Source organism: Numenius arquata, chromosome 2 (genome assembly GCF_964106895.1).
Source record: "Numenius arquata chromosome 2, bNumArq3.hap1.1, whole genome shotgun sequence".
NCBI classification, from domain to species: Eukaryota; Metazoa; Chordata; class Aves; order Charadriiformes; family Scolopacidae; genus Numenius; species Numenius arquata.
The window spans coordinates 44,004,220-44,021,345 of record NC_133577.1 but is presented as its reverse complement, the minus strand read 5'-3'; the positions used below and the strand labels follow the sequence as shown (position 1 = coordinate 44,021,345).

The following is a 17,126-nucleotide window of genomic DNA, read 5'->3' as shown; positions in this document are numbered from 1 at the left end:
CAACACCTTGTGGACCAATCCCTTTTGTCACATAAACAGGCCTGTTAGGTGAGTTCTTGAGTTGCAATTCAAGATTCAGTTGATTTAAAGTACATTCCTACTATGCTTCACAGATGGTCCTGTTTTCCATCCAAGATTTAGTAGCCTCAGTAGTGTGGCTGAAATGCCGTTTCCGTATATGGCAAATTACAGAAGTAATTGTAACGTCACCATTTATTTATGTTCCTATTTATCTGTTATATCTAACATTGAATTTAAGGTTTTAGACATGCATAGTGAAATAGTAGACACAAGTCTTTGAGAAATTTTCTTGCAAAATTCACCCCCCACCCCCCCAAAAAAAAAAAAAAAAAAGAGGGGGAAAGTGTTTCTGGTGCTCCAGTGGTGGTTTTCAACTTCTTTGAAACCTTTCGGATTTTCAAAGGAAATCTTTTTGTAGTAAAGTTAAGTAAGAACCACTTTCAGTGCTGTGTCAATAAGGAAGAAAAATGACATTGATATAGCTGTTACAAGTCTGAATGGGATTTCTGGCTATGTTTTGTTTTGAACATGAGGTCTAACTTGGACTTGAGAAATATTTTCAGATTTTTTTTTTTAATGAATAAATTCCTATGAAAAATACTAATTTCATAAGTTTTTATTTTCCAGTGAAACTATTATCTATGGGGAAGTAGTTTGCTTAATACTTGGTTTCTTCACTTCCAGAAATGCAAGAAAATACTAACATGGAGGTTTGAAAGTACTTATTTAGAGCTAGCTTGTATGAACTTCCTTATCTAATGAGAAACTCGAAAGATACCTAAACTTAAAGGGGGAGAGTCCCTTTCTGAATTATATAATAGGTGACAAATGAATTTAGAATTTGCTGTTCCTGACTCATCAATACTTTATATGAAGCGATGGCAAATCTACAGGCAGGAAATAAAGTTTGTGAGCCTCTTCAATATCCAAAGAAAAAAGGAAGCTCCTGCATAACATTTGAAAACTTTTAGAATTACTGCAATATTGCCATTATGAACCATTTAATTTATATTTTCTAACACAGCAATATAAAATAATGGTGCTTTCGCAGAAACTCAGTTATTTTGTATTTGTTCTTCTGAATTAGGTGTGAGGAAGGCTCATCGAGTCTTCAGAAATGTCTTTTGGCAGCTCAATAAAAATACTGGCAGTCTGTTAAATTAACGGTGCTCTTCAGTGCTGGGATTAGAGGCCATCAGTCTCAGCCTCTCCAGCAGATACAGCAGCTGGAAATACCTGGAACCTCAAAGTACAACAATAATGGTTATTTCTGAGCCAGGCAAAGCGATGCTTTTCCTTAAGTAGGCACAGCGTTTGTTGAGTTTTTTACTTGGTGGACATTACTTATTACTCTTTGCAGGCATTTTAATAGCATGACTGATTTTTCATTGCCTAGAGAATATGATTTATATCTGTGAGTGCATCATGTGATTTGCATGAAAACATTTATGTGATTAAGGAATGGGGTCAAAGGATATTTCTTATGGGTATAGGTAATTAACAAGCATGATCTAGTATGAATGTGTATCAGAATTATAATTATTTTTGTAAAATATGGATGCTGTCTACAAGAAAAACTTTTGTCACTTACTGTTTTTCTGCCTGACATGAGTGAAAATGTGTGTGAAAAGACTGAATAATTTGATGGAGTTGGGTAAAACCCAATAAATTATGCTGTTCTGTAAAAAGCATTTTACGCAGAAATGTCACGGAAGTGTGTAGTATAGGTAGATGTTGCTATTGATGCCTTTTCATTTCCTTTTGTAAAAAGAAATAGTTCACTAATGGCACAGCTCCACCATAGACTCAGCCTGTGATGTCTAGATTTGCACATGGGAAAGTTGGGCCAAATTGAGCATATGGTTTTGTAATTTTCTTATGCGTTTCTGTAAGATGATGTTCCAGGAAGTAGCTTAAAGGAAAGATGTTATAGTCATAAAAGATTGGTGGTTATCCAAAACTTGTTTATGCTTAATTATCCTTCTCGAAACGGGATGCATAATCTCTGAATTGTTTCATTAATGTGTCCTTAGAGAGTTACTCAGTAAGTTTGTACCATGGAAAACAATATTCCAATATATTTACAAGCTGATGAATTCAGTTATTGTTTTGATATTTTGTTTGTGGTTAAAAGTAATGTAAGAAAACTACTATTTGTTTCTTGTATGTCATTTGAATGACATTTCATGTGCTGAGACAATATTTTATCAGAAGCCAAATGGAGGACTCTTGATAATGATCTGGAAAGTTCTTAATTAAACTTCGTTCAACAACTATGCCTTGGGATATGTCTAATTTTCATTAAAACTTTTTCAAGAGTTCTTTGTGCACATAGATATATGTATTTATAAAAAGAATATATATAAAAATATATATAAATAAGTGTGTGTGTGTATGTATATCTATCTATCTATCTTTTGGAACCAAACCCCTACTATTCTTCATAGAAATCCTTCCATGTAGGAACGTCATTCCTATTTTATAAACAGAAATGTTAAAGTACAAGTAAAAATCCACATGTAAAGCATCAACTACTAGAATAGTATGCTCATATCTGAATTACTTTTTTTTAAGAAGTTACTGAACAGCATAAGTCATAATTGCACATTTTTTTTTTTTTTGATAAGTAAGGGCTCTGAAATCACAGACATTTCTCTCAAATGCTGATTCAGTCTGGATTAATAAAATTTCTCCTGTAATGACTGGCAGGAGTTTTAAGTGAACAAAACTTCCATGGTTTTGGAGTGCCATTTTACTGCTGTTTTTAAAACAACTTTTTATTTGTAATGACACTGTTAGAATGCGTAAGAACCATTTTTGGCATTAACCATCTGTTTGCTTTTCCTAACCAGGTATTAAAGTGAAATTTAGAACCCAGGAACCTGATGGTTTGATTTTTTTCTCTGCATCACCTGGGAATCAAGAGGAATACATTGCACTTCAACTGAGGAGTGGGCGTCCTTACTTTCTTTTTGATCCACAGGTACAACAAAAGACAGGATTCAATAAAAATAGCTTTGGTTATTTCTTTCAGTACTTCTTTTCATACTTATCCTTTTTTCAATGATTGTTTAATTGATACAAGTTAACTGGCTGATCAGAACCATTAGGTAACTGGACATTTGGGGGAAACACTGAAACAAAAGCTTTGCTCATTTTTTGTTTTGTTTGCGCTTTTATGGGTTGGGTCTTTTTGTCAGTACCACTGAACACTGCTACAGCTTAAAGTACCAAGATTTCAAAAGTGAGCAGAACTAGTTTTTGAATTAGCAAATAAAAGTTGCATATATTTTTAGTCAATTATTTTTAAGTGTCCCATCTTGAGACTTTGTCTTTTCCTACTGAAATCAGTGTCTTGCCATTAATGTGATGAATGTAGTCTCTCACTTCTGGTAATAATGACCATAGCAAAGACATAAATAATGAGGAAAATATTATCAAACACATTTCACAAAATTAAAAATAAGTCCACATTCCTTGCATTTTTGTTTGGGTATTTTCTGTTTTCTCTGTGCCCCAAAATTGTATCTCCTCCTGGAATTGGAATAAAAAAAAAATAAAATTACCGACTCAGTTATATTTTGTACATACACAAGAAACTCTAAGTAAATATTGGATTTTCTAATGATATTGGCAGAATTTGGTATCATATGTATCCATATACGTACATCCTTTTTGTAAGGTTACCACTGCCTTCGTGGTGCTGGAAGGCCTGGTAGCTGTATCAGTCCTATCTTCCTTCGTGCCTCCATGTATAATTAAGTGATTGGCATCGTGTCTGCTGCTCTGTGGGGTTGAACAGAGATGCTTACTGGTATAAAATGGTGTGGATTTAGAGATTTGACAATCCACTGTTAACCTTTGCTTCCTGAGTTCTACCATGGTCCGGGCACTGGTGGTGGTCCATGACAATGCAGAGGTAGTGTGGAGTAGTGAAGCTCCTCCTCAGCTCTGGAGAATCTGTAGAGGAGGCATGATGTTGCACAGAGGCTAATGTGTATGTGACCCCTTTGCTAGAAAACATTAACTCTGCTTCTATCCCCACGATATAAATGTCTATCACAGTCACTGCATTTACACGCAGGCATTATCTTTTCTTTGTTGCAAACTGAATCGGTGTGGACTTCAATTTTTGGGACCGTGCTTAATATTGTTGTTAACATTGCCCTCATCCACAATTAATAGGTACTAGTTCTGTTTCATCTCTTTTATATTTACACCTTCCCTCAACTGACAATGATTTTTTATTTCCTTTGTAAGATCTTTCTAGATGTAATAGTTTGATTTTTTTGTTGTTGTTTGTTTTAAATGGGAGTGGATATCTTTCAAGTAGCACTTTAGTGCTTCAAGGGGTATTCCTAGCCCTTCCTGCAGATTTGCTCCTTCTGAAGTAGCTTTATGTCAGCTAGGTTGGACTCGTTCCCTAGAAGATATTTTATTTGTTTAGATTCAAAGTATTTGGGAGATGGGAAGGAAGGGGGAGAGGTGGAAGAGTGGCTGGCTTAGGGCTTTCATTTTTTTCTTTTTTTTTTTTTCCCTTTTGCCCCTGTCTTTTAACTGTAAAAAATGCCAGGTTTTGCCCATATTCAGTTCCTAGAACAACTTAGTTCAGCAATATTTTCAATGGTTGCTATCTTGAATTTTAACAAATTACTTGTTTATGAATATATTTTTGTTTGTGTTTCATTTGACTCAGCTTGGGACAACTGTCCCATGCTGTTTTTTATGAGCAGTACTTCCATATTGTTCCCTTCTTTTATAATATCTAAAATAGCCTATATGGCTGGTTCAGTGAGTGTTTGTAGAAAAAAAAATAAAATCTTTCATTCAAGGCATTCAGGAATAGTGTAGGTCTTAACATTTGATTTACTGCAGATATATCTTGAAAGCTAATGCTTTCTAATTTCTTGTTAACACCATCGGTACTGTGGCCTACATCAATATAATTTTTTTAGCATGTTTTTCTAAAACTTTTACCTGTGAAAATTCAGTTAAAGAAGTTTTTCAGTCTTCGATATCCTTAGCATGCTATAGTACCTTACTATCTTTACCTTTGTTTCTGTGTTCTCTACATAGTTTTTTTCTTTTTGCCATTATTTGCTATTCCTATCCTATAACTTCAGTTATAGGTATCAGGTATCATATTCTGTAGCAGCAATTCTTAATCCTTCATTTGTGTATCACAGTTTGCATTAGTGTGCAAACGCTTTAATTACTTCTTATTGATATCATGTGATTTCTTAAACAGGTTCTATGCATTGTTTTCTTTAATAGTTGTTGTGGCATATATGATAAGCATTTATGGCCTTGCCTCTGTGCTCTTCTGTCTCTTAAAAACTGCAAAAATTCTTTTTGATGATAATTGTGACTCTGCTGCTTTTTATCTAGAGCAGCTTTCTGTAATACTGTGTGCTCCCTTCCAGCTGTGTCCTGTCACAGGTTAATTATTTTTACCCTCAGTCCCTTTCAGGATTCTGGTATGTATCTTTGCTAATGATCAGCAGCGCATTTTCTCTTTGTTGTATCTGCTCTGGGGATAGTCCTGCCAAATCTTCTTAGCGGGGAGTCTTCCATAGCCTAACTTCCTTCTCTAAGCGTTAATTTCAAATCCTTTTCTTCCCGTCCAGTCATACTTCTCTCAACTTTATGCACACCACCATGCATCTGGCTGTTGCCTGACCGTCTCTTTTGTCTCCCTTCTGTGTTTTCTAGCTGCTCTTCTTTCCTTTCTTATTGTTTTACTGTCATTCTTCGCGGGTTTCTACTCATGGTCTGGGAAGCATGAGTTTTTTTGTTAACAAATGTCTTCCTCAGTCTTGTCTGCATAATCAAATTGTTCCATAGACCTTCCTCCAAACTCAGTGTGCCAGCAAACCTCCAGCTGTCTGTGGAGTTTCTTCTCATCATAATGCCTTTTACATCCACCCCTAAATTACACAATCAACTCTAGCTAAATGTATAGTTATCTTTCAGTGGCTACAGGTCATTTGTTCTATTTTTTTTCCCCAGGGAAGCACTGAATATTTTATACAAAGTGAAATTACTAACAGTGGAAATTCGAGGCCAATCTGGAGCACCTTTTCCCTTAGTCATTAGGACAGTCTGAGGATAAGAGTATTGGAATTCTCCTCACAATATGGAGGGAATTGAATCCAGCTCTTCCATTGCAGAAGATGATCTGTTTACTAAACTTTACAGCAAAAAGGATGAACACCAGATCCTTTTCTTGTTGCCTCTGGCTCATGCAAAGGCAGTAGTAGGCACAGTCTGACGGTGAGCTGTTACTCCCCTCAAAAAAAGAAGGTGGACAACACCTAGCTATGAATCCCAACTATACCCTGCTGCTTGGCATTGGCAAAACTTCAGTACTTGTTCACCTTCCCAGTGGTAGGGGTTTGGGCACTGAAAAAACTTGACTGGGAGAAGTGTAGTTACGTTCCACCTGGACAGTATCTTTGAGGATCCATATTTGTGATGTTTCTATATATTTTTACGAATGTAAACATCAGCATGAAGAGCCACAGAGATTTATATTTACTTAGTTATTACTGAGAGCTACTAAAAATTAAGACTTATTGTATGGCTCAGTAAATTAATCCAGATTTGGTTCCATGTGTGTGATTTTCCAAAATGCATAACAAGCCATTTCACACAGGATATTTGAATATGATCACAGAGTCACTTAGGCAATTCTGGATAAAATGTCATACAGGGGCCTCCAAAGCAGTGTGACCTGAACCCTGAACACCATCTCTTTTTTTTTCTTTCCCTGCCCCCCCCCCCCCCCCCCCCCGAAATTAAACACAGGCTAGCACATACAGTTTTGTGGTCCCAGATTGAATTGGTTACAAATAAATGTGGTTTCTGATGTATAAAACTGTTAATGCTCTAGACTGTTGCCAAACATAATATGAAGAACCACTTATTCAGGCACCTGATCTTTAGAATGCAGCATCGTTTGTAACAATTTTAACGCTAACTAAGTACACTTTGATGAGACAGCATTTAATAAAATGCTCATTAATTTCATCATTAGCAAGGGTATGCTAAGAAGTAAGCCAGTTTCTTATGTCACGCCCAATTAGCATCCCATGCTAGTAATCCCATTAGTATTGTTGAATTCACTAATGGAAAAACTAATGGGCATGCTACCAGGGCACATTAATTGGGCATGACACCAGTTCTGGTTTTAATTATTAAACTACGATAATGAAATGTGTGTTTGTAAAATATTAAAATGTTGAAATAGGAGAGAAGACAATAAAAAATAGTATATGAAAAAGTGCACATTAGTATGAAAGGATATATAGCTTTGTATTGTTATCATGGGACAGAGGATCGCTGTACAAACTGCCTCAGTCCCAAGATGTTGGCTGAATGGAGTAGGAAACACGCTGTAAATATTAATGAGAAATTATTTTTTTCTGTAATTGTGTACATATGTACACATCATATGTTTTTTCATATGTTGGATATATAGTGACAATTGCCAATTCAAAATGTACTGTAAAATGTATACTGTGTTCACAAATCTGTATGCAGACAAGCGGTTTCTGATAGATGAACATCACTAATGGCATAATACTAATTTTAACAAGACTTTTAGTATTAATCCAAATAGGTGGTTGTTTTTATCAACAGGTTTTCTTCATATGCATATCTCTAAAGTCCTTGAGCCAGAAAGAATACTAGAAGATCGGGGGTGGGGAATATGAACTTTCTGGTTTGCTGCTGTAAAGTAACAAGCTAGAACCCCAAATCTTAAGGAACATTTTATTTCTCTTTACATATTTTTTGGAAATTGTTTTTTTGAAGCCTGTCTTAAGCCATAAAGTAACTGTGGAGGTCATAATTCTTTAATATTATGTAGTGCCAATGCAAAGAAATGTTTTTCATTCAGTAGTTGCCTGCTACATAGGACAGTTATATTTTTATGAATTCAACAGAATAACTTCGAGTTCCCAGATGGTTTAAGAGCAATACAAAGTCCTGAGACAATATTACAGGAATTATTGGGAAGTTAGAAGATTATTCAGATATAAATCTCAGGAAAACTCTTGAAATACATTAATTTTAAATAAAAAACTTTTTTTGCAAGCATCCCTTGTGCAGTGAAAGCATCCTCAATAACTGTCTTTTTTTTTTTTTTATCTGAATCTCTCACCTAAAAATTCAAGTCCTTCTGATAACAGAAGGGTTAACAGGGACAGAACATGCATCTTTATACTGTCCTACAAATACATCTATTTTTTGGGTCCTTTCCTGTAGACAGGTGCTGCAGTCAACAATCTTGCTGGATTTCTGTGGATGGCACATTGAATCATGGCCATCAAACTTCACAACCACAGCAATTTATGAAATAGTTAAATAGAGACTTAATTAAAAAAGTAAATAAAAAATAAGAAATGAGTGACATGATCCTTAATAATTTGTGCCTTTTCCTTGTCTTTTTCAGAGGAACTGCACATGATTTTCTTTTTTTAATAGAAACTAAACTGGATCCTTGATCCCTCATTTATTATTTGAGGTTAATTTAGTGGGAAATCACTCCTAAAAATCACTCAGTATTCCAAAAGAAGTTAAACAGAGGACTTCTGTCTTTATTTTAAGATGTTATATACCATAGAGTGTTATAAAGTAAGGTATAATTCTAAATCTTCCCTTCGTGATATTCTAAATCAGATTCTTCTGTTAAAAAGGGGTCTGCAGTAGCAGTCACTCCAACTAATGATGGTGGAAGAGAGTACAACGATAACAGTTGGCATCAAATAATTGCTACAAGAATTCAAGCACTGGGAAACATCACAGTGGATGGGCAGTACACAGGTAATCAATTCAGTTTCATTTTGCTTTATTATTTTGGGTATTGCTCACTTGCTTACTTTTCCGCTACCTGTGTTTATCCATACAGCTAAGAATTCACTCAATTTTCTGACAAAATCACTACTGTTTTTTCTGTGTGTCTGAGGTATCTGTCCATTGTGAGTCTTTGATGATTTAATACTAAGTGGGGAGGAGGGGTTTTTTTTGTGCTTGCGAACCTATGATTGTGTTAATATTCCTTTGTAAAATGGAGCTGTAAATATTTTCAGGATATGTATGGGAAAGCGTTAGGATATTTTGTTACATTAGCCTATCTTATCAAATATCAATATTCTGTTATTGACTTGAAAATCTGTTGAAAGCATTGAACAGAAGAATAATGACCTGTTTTGTTCAGGTTTTTCCTTGGCAACTAGTGGCAGTACCATTATTGGAGAGAACACAGGAGTTTTTGTTGGAGGACTTCCACAGGGCTATACTATTGTAAGAAAGGATGTAGGTGAGTATGATTGTGGTATAACGAATCCTATAGAATGGCACTGACTGTTTTTCCAGTCCTGTAGGCCGTATTGATGTTGTGTCAGAAATATGAGGACACTACTTAATTTGCATAATTATTTACATATTTTTTAAATAAAAAATAAATCTGTACAGTTTCTTGAATTTTATCTTTTGGGATAGATTGAAATATCTATATAGCTGATTTCATCGGCAGTAAAGAAGTGTATGAGGTCTGTGTACATTTTAATGAATTTTTTTACACAGAACTGTTATGTGTGAGAAACTTATGGGTATGTTTTACATTTTAGATTCCCAAATTCTTTTCCAAAATACACATACAATTTGTTTTTATTAGCTCAAGTACAGGATTATGCATCCCACCTGGATGCAGGGATACAACATGCTGGCCTTTTTTGGTGTGAGTTTGGATCTTTCAGGGGTTGTCGCATTGAACTCAGTGGTTTATGAATATATCTGTATTCTACAACTGTATTTATATGGAGCTGGATTGGAGCTGGCTTTCACAGAATCAATAAACATACATCTTCATATATAACCTTGGTCTATATGTCAAGAGTATATACCAGCAGATAAGAGAGAGGTGACTGCATACAAAACCAGTATACAATCAGCTGTTCTCAGTGGGTTCATATCCAGGCTTATTCTTTTTTTTTTTTCTTTTTTATATAGACCTGAAAACCAAATTGCTTATTTAAGTTTGTATTCCCAACACTGATAAGGACGTGAAATCTAGTTGATGACTTCTTGTGAGGTACACTAGAGTACAAGTTCCTCTATCCTCCTTTTTTTCAGTTTACTAAACCCAGAAATATGTGCATATGTTGTTCAAAAACTTTGGTTCATAAAGGAATGCAAGATGCCTCCATCGAAAACCTCAACTAAATAATCAAAATGAGATCAACTCTAAATATCCTTCAAGCGAATGCTATCTATAAAATCCTGCTTTATATTTTTGTTTCCAGTAAAGAAAAAGAGATAGAAGCCATGAACTGCTTTTTTTTTTTTTCCTTTTTTAATCCAAACGGGGAAAGAAAAACTTCCTGATGGAGCTTCTAGAATGGTATTCATCTGCCTGAGCTTTTGCAACAGTTTCTTTATATTCAGTAGATGCAGGCCTTTCCTCACGATTATTGTTTTGTTTAAACAGGATAAACCTGAAAACTTTCCTTGGAATCTTCATGGAGTAGAACTATGCTGTTGATTTGAAGGCACCTGTATGCAAAATCTCAAAAAGTTTAATATTTTCCAGCTACATAGCAGTAGCCGCTGACCTGTTCAGAAATCTGGATTTAGCTTAGAGACTAGGTTTATGAAGTGATTGATTCTCAATGCATACATGCACATATACAATAGGGTGAGTGTGTATAAAACATACAAATTGATCCCTGTGTTTAGTTGCAGGTGATTGGCTTAAAAATTATTTTCCTTTTCTGCAGGGAAGAAGATGGTAGTCCGGAAAGGATTTGTGGGATGTCTCAGTGACATATTTTTGAAAAAAGTGCATACTCCCTATGAAAACTGGGAATCTTTGAACTGGCGGGATGCTGAAGAGCAAAACAATGTCTATCATATGTGGGAAGGATGCCCCATTGTCCTCTCCGAAGGAGCACATTTTCTTGGCAAAGGTAATTTGCTGTACGATTGCACTAGTCCAGTATGCCCTTGAGATATAAAATGTGATCATATCAAAAGTATAGCAGAGATCTGCTTTTCAAAGCAGTTTTTGTTATATAGGATTATTTTTGAATGGTTTCAAATCTGGTTTCTGGGTTTACAGAAGACTACTGCATGGAAGAGGAATTGCATTCACAGACAGGTGCTGCTGCTGTAACTGAATGCAGATTTGATACACACATAAAAGGAGAAGTTTCACTTTTCTAGAGACATAGATGACTATAATGTATCAAAAAATGCCAGGTAGCAAAGTTCAGAAAATTGCACCATTTTGGTTTGTTGCAGTACATTATGGACAACTGTCCTTTACAAAGCTGAGTGACAAAGTTTTAAACCTTAATCTCGAAACCTCTGAGTTCTTTTCAAAGTAGAAAGTAGAACCTAGATTTTTGGGTTTTGTTTCTTGAACCTATTTGTTTATGTATTTGATTAACTTATGCATGTATTGACTTTCTTTCAAGGGTTCCTGGAACTGTATTCAGGTGTTTTCAGTGGTGGACTGGAATTTGAGATCTCATTCAAATTTAGAACAGATCAACTGAATGGATTGCTTTTGTTTGTTTACAATAAAGATGGCCCAGATTATCTTGCAGTAAGTTCAGAAATACAAATAACTGTATTCAGATATGACCTGTGAGTTTTGTCTACTAAGATATGTCCAGCATTTAAAGAAATTTCAAACCATGTTATTTTTGTGGTTTACTTATTTTGAAATGCTTGTGCACAGCAAAATATAAGGGGAGAAAAAAGCTCCGACAAATGCTCAGAATAGGTTACCTGTTATTTATATCATAAATAAGAAAGATATCAGTATATGAATATATGAAAAGCAGAATTACTCTCTTTGCTGCTTTAGAAGTGATTAGAAAAGAGAATAACAGCTGTGCATTAGAAGTTTTTGGTTCATTCCTGGGAGAGTATTGAGTTACCCAATTTCCTGGTTCTCATACTAGAACAAAATCAATTAAATTGTAAATCAAAAAGTTCATGATGGAAATTGTCCGATGTCCTAATAAAGCTTTTTCTGTAAGGCACATGTATTTTTTTATAAGCAATACGATTTCCTTGATTTGAAATGTAAGGATTGTTATATAGACAGAAATTAGTGGTCCAGCTTAATCCTGTCTCATCCCTATCGCTGTTTTCCCAACACTGTAGAGGAAGCTCTGCAAATCCTGTATTGGGGACGTTTCTGAGAAAATGCCTATAAACTTTCTTGTTGGTGTCTGTTAAATAAGACTGTTTTATGCTCAAAAGTACTCGTACCTCCATCTTTTCCAGGATTTTGTTTAAGGTTAAATGTATTTTTTAGAGCTTTTCCATTTTTTTTTTTTTTTTTATTAGTTACATGGCTCTGGATTTTCATTTTTTCTTCCCCCAAGAATTTTCATTTTTTCTTCCCCCAATTCTGAATGTAATTAGACTGTGGTCACCATTGCTTAGTGGATCAACTATAGTTACTGCTTGCACCAACTAGTAGGTACTACATTGAAAGTACTATCTCTTGTTAGTTGGTCCAAGAAGCAATCATTTACATTTTGAAATTTTTGAGAATATTGTCACTCTTTATGACCTAATCTGCCCTTTCTGCGTTTTTATTGAATTTCATTTATCTATTTATTATTTTGCCACTGTTTTGCTAATGGCTGTCATGTCACAGACTGTTTTATTGCATGGCATTATATCTAATGTGCCTTTTCTTTTAAACTTCTGACATAAAATGTATAAATATATATTTCTGCTTTTCAGGTCAATTATTACTTGTTTTTCACTTTTCATATTACTGCCTTTCATAGCAGATCATTTTTTCCTGGATTTTGAGTTCTGCTAGACCTGTTTGCTTCCTCTTTTTCAAGCAGCCTTAGTCCAAAAATTATGAGTTCCAATAACAATTCTGGCTAATTACACATTACTACTTTAGTTTCGCCCTTAAGTAATGACCAAGATCATGAGCTAATGGCATAAGATGCTATGCAGACACTACTGTCCCACTCTAAAAGACTTGTATGTGTGTAATTCACAGTACAGAGGCACTATTTATATGAATGGTGTTCACAGGGACAAACATAGGGCTTGGGCTCTTCTGGAGATTCTTGTGGTATGTGATCCTTGTTCCTTCCCCTTGCTCTGTGAAAGACTAACAAATACGAGAAAATAGCTTCTGACTGTAAAGGGAAAAGGGCACTTACTAAATTGAAAGTGCAGTCAAAGCCACAAACTAGTTAGGCAAATCACCTTTCTCTATTCCTACTTCCAGATTTTTAGTGGTATTATATTTACATTATTTTTAGCACTGAAAACTGGTCAGATAATTTTCTTAGCATTTGTCCTACATCAAGTAATTTTTTTTTATTGAACTTTACTCCTGGCCTCAACATCTGTATAGCCTTAAGATGAGGAATTTTAGAGAGGAGGAGTACATGCAGGCTTTTCTAACCCTTGCAACTTCGTGTTCTGCACATACATAATGACGACAGAAGTTTTTTCCATACACTTGAGCTCACAAAAAGGTTAATAGAAAGTGAAAATGACATGTGTAGCATGTTGCGCATGAGCTACAATGTCTTTGTCAGGATCTTTGGTCAGGAGACACTTGCACTGCAAAACAGATTAGAAGCTATACCGCTTATCCTGAGTGCCAGTGTAAGATGCTATTCCCTGACCCTTCCCTTTGCATAGTTGCAGCTCTCTTATTAGCTTTATAGTTTTGGAATGACTAAACTAGGCACATGGCTGGCCTTTTACCAAATAGCCAAAGACTCTGTCTTGTCTTCTGCCTAAGAAAAAATTATGTCCTAGAAAGATGCTCTGTGTAAAGGTCACTTCTTCCATGACTTCTGTGCTGTGAGAGTTAACTCAAGCTGGAGAGGTCAATCTGATTCTTGCTGGATCCAAGCACAATAATTATGAGCAAACTGTGACCAGAGAAACTAGTACAAATCACTAGCTCTGACTCTGGCATGTGTTTCCTCATGAGTTTTTGGTTGAATGAAAGTACTGTGACCGCTGGTAGAGTTCACATTACTGATTTTGATGCTGACCACTTCAACAGCAGAAAAAGCCTAAGCCCTGCAAATCTTATGTGCAACAGTGGCACAAGCATGAAGTAAAATAACCAGTCTGAGATGAAAATGTTACCTGTTGATGGAGCTTAGGAGGGGTGTGAATTAAGTGTTTTGGGGACTCAAGGTCAAAATCTTTTTGTTAGCGAAGAAGTGACTGGTACTTATGTGGGACTCGTGAAGGTTATATACCTATTGGTCACCAGTGATTTCTCTGTCTGTTGTGAGGAAGAGATTTCTATTCCCTTGCTATTAAAGACTGACTGATTCTGAGGAGACTATTGCGGAGTCTGTGTTTGGGCCTCTACCTTCTGGCTGGCCAGTCTGAACAGGGCTGGTACCAGTACAGAACATCTCTTTAACCTTATTGATTTTGAACCGGAGAGCCCAGTTCAACATCAAGACCACATACTTTTTCATTGACAGGGATCACATTTGTCATTGTCAAGTCTCTTGCTTGTCTCTGCTGATACCCCTGAACCTCAGGATGACTTCCCAGTTCAAAGGAGATCAAGCCATAATCAGTCTTGTAGCTCAACATTGGTTGAGACTGTTTTGGATGGCAAAGTGCCATTCAGTCTCCCGTACAGCCCCTATTCTATCCGAGTTTTGTTTCTCAGAGCTATGGCTGGATATTCCTTTCATCTTCAAAATCATATGTTTATAAGCAGATTGAGTGAGGTAGGGACTGTCTAACTCACTAGAAGGAAAAAACAGAAGCAAAAAATAATTTAGGTTGAAGGGACCTTTTGAGGAAGTTTAATACCAAATCTCTGCTAAACACAGACCAACTCAAGTTTGGTACTCTCTCTTATACTGGAATGTCCACCACTGAATACAGTAGTCCAGATGTGGTCTTCCACGTGATGAATAGAGGGGAAGAATCATGTCCTCGAACCCACTGCCTACCTTATTTCTAATACAGCCCAGTGCATGGCTGGCCTTCATCATTTCGAAGGTACATTGCTGACCAGTGTTCAATTTGTAATCCATCTTGACCCTCAGTCCTTTTCTTCAAAGCTGCTTTCTATGTATAGAACACCAGTGGCCAACCCCCTTTGATATCAACTGCAAACTTGCTGAGAGTCCACTCCATCCTGCTGCCCAGGTCATTAATAAATTTTTTATCAGAATCAGTCTCTTCATCAATTTCTGAGAGATGCCACTAGTAACCAGCTGCTTCTTGAACCTGCCCATGTGCCTGTAGAAGCTCTTCTTGCCCTTCATGTCCTCTCTCAGATTCAAGCTAAGCTTTGGCTTTCCTAATTCCACCCTTGCGTGCCCAGGTATATCAAAATAAGAAACGTGCACAGACAACAGTATTAACAAAACTTTGCAGTGGTGCTTAATATTTGTACCTCAAATACTAAAAAGCAAGTATGCTTTTGACCATTAAACTGTGAACATGCTCAGGTTTAGAGCTATGATATAATGCCTTTATAATGATGCTAAATTGTCTTGTTCTGTTGAGAGATGGTAACTAACATGTTTGGCAGAAGAATAAGATGATCTTAGTGCATTTTTGGTTTAATGTCATAATATATTTTCCAAGGACAGACTAACAATCAAGCATGTTTTTAAAGGGGTTCCAGAATTTTATCCGAAGCAAACAATTTATCTCTTGTTTTTCTGAACCTGCGCTCAGTACCAGAGAGGAGGATCTGTAAATACTGGATGTATGCAGGACTTTGCTCTTTTATCTTCATCATGCAGAACAGTTCAAAGTGAACAGTGGTTCTCTATCTCTAGCTGCACTTGGGCATTCTAAATGTCAGTCCAAGTCATCATAAAAAGCACAAGCATCATTCTCTGCCTGCTTTTAGGCTATGCCAAGGTGGAAGAGGGATGTGCTGAGTAGTGACCCTATGTCAAACACCATGTCCTCTCTCCAGCTTCCAGGTCTGGCAGACTTGCTGGCATACCGCTTTAGTCATGCAGCTGAAACACTTCCTTCACGCTCGCACAGTGTGCTCTGTATTAATTCTCATCAGTGAAGAAAAACAGTGACTTGTCCAATGAAATACTGTTTCAAGCTATTCCCATCAGCATTGATGCCATGATCTGTCCTTCACTTCTGTTGTAGAGTCCTTAGCTACAAAGGGCTGTGAACTCATGGAAATATGAAAAGTTCTGGTCCCAAAGAAACAAATAAACCAAATCCCTCTGTCTCATGAGCAGTCAGTGTGCACTCTGGAACAGGACCTGTATTGCCCATGATGCCCATGACATATCAAGTACTGAGTTCTTTCTTCAGATGGGGTCCCTGTTAAGGAAATGCAATCCAATTACAAATACTGCAATACTAATATTATCAGTAATCGAAATATGTCAGCTTGTCATTATTGATGATAAACATTTATATTAAATCTGTAGTTTTTATTTCACTTAATAAGATTTTGGCCTGGAAACAGAAATGCCTTTTTGTGAACACGCCCATATTTTTCAACCACAAGTTCGTCATCTAAGTGGTTATTGCTCTATACCTGCCAATTTACCGACAGCCCATTTGTGTTCCATTCAGTTAGGATAAAGTATCTTGCAATAAAGCATTTGGAAACTTCTGCAGTGAGAATTTAAGTAAAGTATATTTCTATTAGAGAATTGGCACATCAATTTTTAAAAGCACATACAAACACAATTATTTTCTTACAAGATTTAGAAGAATAAGGATGAAATACAGAATCAGTGTATGCTGGAAAAATTTGAAATTGAGTTCACCAGCCAATTAAAAAGACCTTAATCAGATCTGACATTTCATTTCCTTATTATCTTGTTACATTCTTCTAAAAAATGAATTGATAGATAAAATACTGTTTTCTCATTCTCAGAAAAGAAAGGCAAAATGGTCCTGGTTCATTTTCTTTTCTTTTTATTAAGTGACATTAGTGACAAAGTGAGTTGTCAAAACATCAGAATATATTTTCCTATATTCTGAGTTAACTAATATGCTATATTTAGCATGTTTTGTGTAAGCAGTTTTAATGTAATTTCTGCCGTTCTGTCTTCAGATAAGAGTTGATAAAG

The 17,126-nt window shown here is 36.0% G+C and overlaps 1 protein-coding gene across 1 annotated transcript in view; it reads left to right on the top strand.

Moving 5' to 3' along the window:
- USH2A (usherin) overlaps positions 1-17,126 on the top strand; it is a 390,721-nt gene that overhangs the window by 140,534 nt on the left and 233,061 nt on the right. The window contains exons 21-25 of the mRNA XM_074166292.1: positions 2,874-3,004; positions 8,721-8,847; positions 9,242-9,339; positions 10,808-10,991; positions 11,502-11,632. Coding sequence (XP_074022393.1) covers positions 2,874-3,004; positions 8,721-8,847; positions 9,242-9,339; positions 10,808-10,991; positions 11,502-11,632 — 671 coding nt within the window. The remainder of the gene's footprint in view (positions 1-2,873; positions 3,005-8,720; positions 8,848-9,241; positions 9,340-10,807; positions 10,992-11,501; positions 11,633-17,126) is intronic.